General features: G+C 37.9%; 1 protein-coding gene across 1 annotated transcript; it reads right to left on the bottom strand.

The window, feature by feature from the left end:
* Positions 1-713: 713 nt before the first annotated feature.
* On the bottom strand, positions 714-5347 carry LOC104906044 (bifunctional protein FolD 2). Its single transcript, XM_010694747.4, has 5 exons — positions 5151-5347; positions 3436-3619; positions 2777-2934; positions 2453-2665; positions 714-1189 (listed from the first exon to the last, which is right to left on the bottom strand). Exons 1-5 carry the CDS (start codon positions 5265-5267, stop codon positions 959-961), a joined length of 903 nt encoding a protein of 300 aa, XP_010693049.1. The 5' UTR covers positions 5268-5347; the 3' UTR covers positions 714-958.
* Between the last annotated feature and the right edge of the window lie 3236 nt (positions 5348-8583).

The raw sequence follows: 8583 nt of genomic DNA, 5'->3' as shown, positions 1-8583 counted from the left end.
AATGCTCAGGTTCATCTATGAAAATAAAGTTCAATCTATTCCAATTAAAAAAGGGCAGATTAGATAATACCTTTTTGAAGAGGAACAACAAAAGTTTAAGGATCATAAATTAACCCTAATTGTTATATATATAGAGAGAGGGGAGTATTTTAGTACAAAATTATGCAATAATTGAATGTATAATTGAACTTAATGTACAATGAGAATACTAAGTGGAGGATTTAGGAGTGATTCGTGAATTAATTTGGGTTTATTTTGCTAAGATTAACAATTTCACTAAACTTTATGGCGTTGCCCTCCGAAATCTGACCTTTACAGGAGATGAATGGAAGCGTGGAACTTTTAAAGTAAGTGTTGAAACTAACGTTATTCATTAAAACGTTAATCTAAATTTATGGAAACATGAATCAATAAAAAACGTTAGATCAGATGGTGGTTACATGGGAATCCTTACATAAGGTCACTGGTTCGAGCCTGGGGGCTGGGCATCAGCGCATATTTTTTTTTTCAATAAAGACACACGTGACTAAAAACTAGTTATTATATAGATGTTAATAACCCGAGAAATTGTCCGGGACTAAAAACTAGTTAAATACTTACAATGAGTAATTCCATAAGTGGAATTAATTTAAGATGATGATTGAAAGTTCCAATTGTTCATGTTATCTTTTTTCCTATCTGAGAGTTGCCGAGACGGATAGCAAAAAAAGACATACACCAAAATCTATATCACATTCATCAGAAATGACAAAATAATTCCCCCAACTAAATATTGATCCATATCGATCTAAAAAGCAACATCCTAATCAGAGGTATTCTTTGAAGAGAGTATTTTCAACATGATCAAAATCCAGAGAAGCAAAGACCTGAACCATATACTTCTTACACTCAAACTTGTACAAACTCTTAAATGGGAGAATATCATAGAACATGCCCTTCATAGGAAAGGAAGGAGCCTTCACTGCTCGATCACATGTTTGGCGCCATCCAAGGTATTTCTAAGTAGCATGGCTACAGTCATGGGACCAACACCTCCAGGGACAGGCGTTATCCATCCTGCTACTTTACTCACTTCATGGAAATCGACATCCCCCACCAGCCGGTAGCCTGCCTTCTTACTCGGATCATCCACTGCATTTGTCCCCACATCAATCACAGCAGCACCAGGCTTTATCCAGTCACCTTTAATCTGATTATGAGGAAGATTAAATCAAACATGCACACGTACAAATACACACACACAGAGCATAACAGAACAATCAATGAATCTTACACACATAGAAAGCATAACAGAACAATCAATGAATATTAAACTTTCTTCAGGGGAAGATAGCACATTATATAGCTGGTGGAACTGAGCAGAAGAAAAGCTCTTTTAAAGTTGCTTGCAATATATATTAATAGTTTGCCAGAGATAAACACTATGGGCAATGGAGACAATGAAGAAGATGAAGATTAGTTAGGTGGTAGTGGAAGAGATGATGTAGATACTGCAAAGAGTAGAGATGGAAGAGGGGAACTACTATACTCAGTTTGGGGGTAATACATTACCCCTAGGGGATGGTGATTGGTGGCTAGCTAATTACCCCCAAATTAAAGGTAATAATACCCCTGCCTTATACAATGAATACTTAGACTCATCTATCACAGCCTCCATCCGCCTACATTTTCTCTATTTTTTCTTCTATAAACCTTATGTGCATTATCCCCAATCCAACATCCCTTATGGGTGAGATTTGTTTAATAAGTATTGTCTGACAAGTGACAAGTCTGAGAGTAGAACTCAAAAATTTTGTTGATTAGGGAAGTAATTGCAAAATTGAGAGCATGGGGAAGTAGATCTTTTCCTACGCTAACAAAACCTCAAATTTGATTCTTACAAGAATAGTAATTTTCTTTTACCTATAACAGTTTTGCATGGTAATGATGTGTTCAAATTATTAGTAAGATGGTAAGATTGTAAGCTCCGGGCCTCTACCAGTTGCTTGGGAGCTTCTTTGCAGGCCCAAAAAGCATGGAGGCTTAGGGATAAAAGTTTGCTCCAAAACATACATCATAACCATGGGTATGCTTTGAGCATAACCAGTAGAGATGGATAAGTCATATACTCATATTTACCTGCAAGGGACTGATTGGCGGTGTTACCAACCTCCAATGCATGCTTAAGAAATGCGGTATTAGATGATAAGAATTGTTTTGAGAATTAGTAATTTCACAAGTGTTGTATTGTTCTTGGTGGTAACTTTTTTTCATGGCAGTGGAAGTCCCTTCCTACAGCATCCCTTCCCGATGAAAGTTGTTAATTTAGTTCCTTTAACTGTGTTATACAGTTCTTTCTTCCTTAGCCCACAAAGATAGGGGGAGAGAGGAAAAAAAGTGGATAGTCTCAGACAACAGAACACAATTACAACAGAAGTAGGCAACAACAGGGGAAAAAAAGATCTTTGAATACCATCATGGCTTGTCCTGCTGCAGCTATGACGATGTCAGCTTCACGGATGATACTTTTAGGATCAGTGGTATGAGAGTGAACAATACTAACGGTTGCATCTGCTTTCAAGAGGAGGAGTGAAACTGGCAATCCAACAATATTACTACGACCTACAACAACTGCCTTCTTGCCTTTTATGCTGATGCCACTTCGAGACAGAAGCTCAAGACAGCCCTATCAAAAAAGAATCTCAATAATGCAGAAAATCCGGCCAGTGGGCATTCAGCAAAGAACAATGACAAGTTTCACATTGTTAAAGAAGCAATTTGGATTTCGGTCAATTACCTTCGGCGTGCAAGGATGAAACAGGGGTTCTCTGCCTTTCATTGCAAGTTTCCCGATGTTCAGAGGATGGAATCCATCTACATCTTTCTCAATGCTTATTTCAGTTAAAACTCTTTCTTCATTAATATGTTTGGGCAATGGAAGCTGAACAAGTATACCTGGAAATAGAAGCGCAAATGTGAAAAACAGCTACACCACGATTCTTGGGCATATCAAACAATAAGAAACACACAAACAAGCAAAGGCCATAAACCAGTGAGAAATAGGTTCCTCCAGCATTTCACTTGGAGCCCTCCAACTTCAGTTGCCACATGAGCTCACAATTTTAGAGCAATGTCCAACACTCCAACACCAAACGTCCTACCACCCCCCCCTCCTAAAGAAACACAGGGTAAGCAGCAGAAGAGAAAACAAAACAATCCCCCATTTTGACAAGTCTTGTTCCACTGATGGCATTCTTATAATGACTATTCTTAAAAGCATTGGACTTGAAGAAAACTTGTTGCTTTAGTTCCGATTTAAAATATTTCTACAACCATCTTTATGAAAATAATTTTCAATACAGGAAAAAAACAAAACATTAATTGAAGAGATGTACAGAAATACCATATGCAAAAGTGGCAAGTGCTATATCAAATTTGCTTTCAAGAGTAACGAACCATGTACTTCGGGGTTTGCATTTAACTCATGAACCTTGGCGATCAATTCCGGCTCAGAAACCTGCTCAGGAAGGTCTATGTCCAAAGAGTTAATTCCAACCTCAGCACATGCTTTTCTTTTCATATTAACATAGCTTTGAGAATCCTTCCTGTTGCCCACAATGACTACCGCCAGTCCAGGGACCTAGTCGCATTAAGCATGAAGGATTTAATGTCTTCCTCAACAGCGAGGATACAAACAACAAATTGTGGAACTTAGCGCAACATATATTCTTGGAATGGCGAAAAAGAATAAACAGCAAATGGATGAAGCAGGCATATGAGAAAAAGCAACAGGGAATTTTTTTGAATCAGTTCCAACTCGACTCTGTAGCACAGCCTATTAGACTCTGGAGCACAGCCTATTTAGGCAGTCAAACACTATAGTTTAATCATGTCAACTACAACAAATTCAGAAGTAAATAACATAGCAGGCTTAGACCATGATTGTCGCCTAATCAAGGAAAAAGTCTGGCCCACTGGAATCCTGCACTCTTCTCAATTAGTCGTTGTTCCTCAACATGGATTGGGATTCATAATTCCTCTCCTTTAATTTAGATCGCTTGCATTAGGATAAACAAGGTAATATTCAAGTAATCATCTACACCATATCTTTACTGACAAGGGTTCTGGTCATTCAGCTTTAACTATGGCTTGGTTGCTAGAAGATCATTAAATAAGCGAAAGGCAGTACATGCATACTTTATTATAAACAGAAATTCCATGTAATTTTCAACGGAAATATATTTTCACTACCAACTAGGTTTTTATGTCCAAATTTGCACCAATGACTAGTCACTACCACCTAGAACATGTATTTGGTAAAGGGAATGACTATCATGGCCATTCACATGAGATAACTCATTCAAAACAAACCCACTATCTTTTCCCTCAATTATGATCGTATACACAAGCCTCACTCGATCTGCCACGGAATTTTTATTGGTTTATTCTTAGTCTTCACAACACAAAATTAGTACACCTATGGCAAAGTTGGTAAACTTCAGAAGAAAACAACTCTTTTGCTCCCAATTCACCTATCTCCCATCAATCTCACAAATTATCATTACAATACTTGCTGATAACACCAAAAAAAATACCCTAGTAATAATTGCAAATTCCACTTTACAGTCCCTAGTGTCCTAGATGCTTAGTGTGCTAAGTAAATCTACTTCTGCATTGATCATACTTAAGAAATCAATACATCAATAAAATTCACAATTTTGCAGTCTAAACAAAATAAAATAAAATAGTAGTATATATATTTCCTCCATTTCGAAATAAATGCAATATTTGTATAGTAACCACTGTTAATCTACCAACCTTATCACATATTCTCTCACAAATTTACAAGAAAAATATAGTCAGGTGTGATCTTCTTTGATTATGCATATTTTATAATATCAGCTTTCATTCTATTTATATATAATTGGAGATCAAAGTAATGCATTATTTAGAAAATGTTGCATGTATTTAAAAACAAAACTAGTATATGAGAATTCATACTAGAAACAAAAACGGGAAAAGGCCTAGAAATAAAATCAGTCCATGAAAATCGATTTAAAACAAATTGCTTTACTCTGCATAAACAAAAGTTTCTAAATAGATGGAAATGACATTGAATTTGAATTTTGACACTAATATCGACAAATTGAGCAGTAAATTAAGTAGTATACCTTTCCATACTTTTGAGAGAGAAGACGAACTTCATCGGCGATTTCTGATCGGATACACTGAGCAATGGCTTTTCCATCAATTAACGATGCCTTATTTTCCGACGACGTCGCCGCCATTTTTTTTTATTTATTTAAGCTTTGGTAGGATCTAGGGAGGAGATGCAGAGAAAGTGAGTCTGCAGATCAGCTGATAAAAGTCTCCTTTGTGGTACATATATGTTTGCTGATTTTTACAAGTTGACATTGACATAATGACTTAAGAGCATCTATAATGGGTGGGTGGGTTTTTGTTGGTCTTTGTAGTTTTTTCATTTTCTCTCCTTTCCTCCTTCTTACACCTCACATCCCACTAGGGATGGCAACGGGTCGGATCTGGACAGGGTCCAGGTGGACCCGGATCCAGATCCGTTTTTAGACCCTGGATCCAGATCCGACCCGGATCCATCGGGTCTAAAAAAGGTGGACCCAGATCCAGATCCGACGGATCCTACGGATCCGGGTCCAAAACGGGTCCAAAACGGATCCAACTTGTATCATTGCTCCCTTTGCTAGATCACTGATTTCGACTCGAGAAAACTACATCACATCCGGATATATTCTAATCTGTCAAAATCACATTGAAACTAATTCATTTAGCTGACAATGAATCGTTTTCAAATTTTATACACTTATTTTTTTTTGTGAAATATATGCTAGGGAATCATCTCATACATCAATACATTACACATGCAATTTTTGCCCAAGTTTTGATATTCTGCCACGCATGTCTTGCTTCTGTTTATTGTAATTCAATAAGTCTTAATCTGAGTTCCTTCAACCCTTATTTATTTGGAATTTAGTCATTAACTTTCTGGTTTAGCAATGCCATATTGTTATGCCACGTTTTTCTTGTCAACAGAACCCAAAACATCACTGTGCCTCGTTATTCTTGTCTTGTTTAGCAGTCTACATTTAAGAGTTGGACTTGCCTTAGCTACAAATTTTGACAACTTGTTTAGTTGTTTCGAGAAAGAGAGAGAAAGATCTGAGAAATTGGAGCCCGGAACCGGTGGAGGAAAGAAATTTTGTTGACAGGAGACGCACGAGGAGGAAATAAAATGGAGAGGAGGTTAGGAGGCCCAGCCAACGTGGAGATTTTTAAAAAAAAGGATCCACGGATTCGGGTCCGGGTCTATTGTACAGATCCGTGATCTGACAAGTGGACCCGAATCCGACCCGGATCCAACGGGTCCATAATTTTAGGATCCAGACCCGAAAAAACGGATCCGGGTCCGCGGATCCGGGTCGGGTCCGGGATCCACTGCCATCTCTACATCCCACTAACTTCCCACCAACTCATCTTTTTTTTCTCACAATGGCTAGACTAGTTCTACTTGGCTTTTCTAATTCTCTCTCTTACTTTTGGTATACTCCATCATATACTCTCTTTCCTATTGAAAATGTTCTTATTCTTATATAGAGTAGATAATTTTTATTTATGTTTTAATTAGTGATATATTAATTAATTTATATACATTTTGAATAATTTTAGGTCGGAGAAAGTTATTAGAAAGAAAAGTAGGTTGTGAAAAAATATTATAAAATATATCAAATTTAGGCTCAATTTATAGATAATTTTTTTATAGTTGTAATGTAATTTTTTTTAAAAAATTATAAGCTGATTTTATTTACTTTAAAACAAAAAAAAATCTTGTAAAAAAAAACAGCAACAATAAAGCAATATTGATACATATGGCAACACCCCATTTGTTGTTATGCACACCATCCAAGGCATGGTTGGTCTAGAATTCCAGACCAACCAACTCCAAGGGCCAATTGCTCCAATGGTAAAGCTAAGTAAAGCTAGCTTTACTTTTTGCTAGACCAACCAAAACCAACCCCATTGCTCATGCTCTAAGGACCTTAATATTAAGATGCAAGACTAACCGCGAAAGTACGACACAATGACTAAGTTAGCCAGGCAAGTAACTAATGTTCCGAGTAGTAATGGCCACTAGTGCGGGTTGGGCAGGCCGGACCGTAGGCCGTAGTGGGCTGGGCTAAGATTTCACGGTCCAGGGTCGGACCGTGAAATTCATGAGTTGGGCAGGCTGGTTTGCGGGCTGAAAAATCTTGACCCACACCGGTCTGTTACCGGTTTTCACGATTCGTGGGTCTGGTGGACTGGACCGGACTGACGGGCCGACATGAGATTTTTTTTTCAAAATTATTTAATCATTGAAATTATTCATTATTGTTACATAAAATCTTTAAAATGAATTACAAATATATAGAAATATTAATATCAATGAATGATTTCATTATTTTTAAATTTGATTGAATTATAATATATGCAATTTGATTAGAATATATACAATTTGATTAAAATATACACCATTTGGTTCAATATTTACTTGGATTGGGCTGGTCTGGTTCATGGGTCGGGTTGGACCGGTTTCATGGTCCGGACTGGGGGTTTTTAGTAGGCGGCTAGGCTCAAGAAATCTGGCCCACGACCCACACACCAATTTCACGGTTTGAGCTGGGCTGGACCAGGATTTTTGTTGGCCCGACCCACACGACCCACAAGTTGGGCTGGGCTAGATTGGCCCGCACTGTTGGCCATCTCTAGTTCCGAGAAAGAAGGGTTACAATTTGAACGTGCTTGACCAACAAGGCTGCGAGCAAGCGACAGTTGCACGAAGCTAGGAGGCGGATGTGATCAGTTGAGCATAGCAAGGAGAATCTCCTAGATTTAGGGAAAATAATCGTTGTAAAATCCTAGCTTAGAATTATAATACTTAAGCACAGAAAAAGCCATAAAGAAACACACGGCATTATTCAGAGAAAGAGCATACAAGTAAAAGCTATTTGCCATTCGCATTCATCGATACTATTCTTGTACTTCGATAAAAAAGATAAATTGTAACAATTGTTATTCATCTGAAACGACGATCATCGATGGTTTATTGGTGGAATCATCTCCACCCGCGGTTTTTACCCACCTTCATTGGGGTTTTCTGCGTCACCATTTCCTTGTGTCATTCCCCTGAATTTCCCCTTTGCATTATTCCTTTAATTTGATATATTAGTTCAAACGTCTGGTTGTCAAGTCCCCAACTTTAATTCTGTCGTAAGGCGAATTTCAGCATATATATATAAACAATTTGGCGCCCACCGTGGGGCACAACCAGATTAGCTACTTTCTTCTAAAACCCATCCAATGGCTGAAATCCCAAATCTCGACGAGATGCAAAAGCTCTACGATCAAATGAAGGCAGAGATGACTGAGATGAAAAAAGTTAATGAACGCCTGTCCTCTGACTTCTCTACGTCTCAAGAAAAAATCCAAAAGCTGCAAGAAGAGCTAGCTTCGTCTAAAGCGTCCAAGGCTAAACGTCGTGCTAGTGTGGAAGATATCCCTTTCATGCAAAATCTAACCGATTCTAATGGC

Source organism: Beta vulgaris, chromosome 2 (assembly GCF_026745355.1).
Source record: "Beta vulgaris subsp. vulgaris cultivar EL10 chromosome 2, EL10.2, whole genome shotgun sequence".
Classification (NCBI taxonomy): domain Eukaryota; kingdom Viridiplantae; phylum Streptophyta; class Magnoliopsida; order Caryophyllales; family Amaranthaceae; genus Beta; species Beta vulgaris.
This window is presented reverse-complemented; position numbering and strand designations above follow the sequence as displayed.

Excerpts from the sequence above, each read along its gene's own strand:
- LOC104906044 (XM_010694747.4), bottom strand. The coding sequence starts at position 5,267 with ATGGCGGCGACGTCGTCGGAAAATAAGGCATCGTTAATTGATGGAAAA. Across the intron at positions 3,620-5,150 it reads TCTCTCAAAAGTATGGAAAG|GTCCCTGGACTGGCGGTAGT; the intron begins GTATACTACTTA and ends TAATGCGACTAG. Across the intron at positions 2,666-2,776 it reads TTCATCCTTGCACGCCGAAG|GGCTGTCTTGAGCTTCTGTC; the intron begins GTAATTGACCGA and ends CTTTTTTGATAG.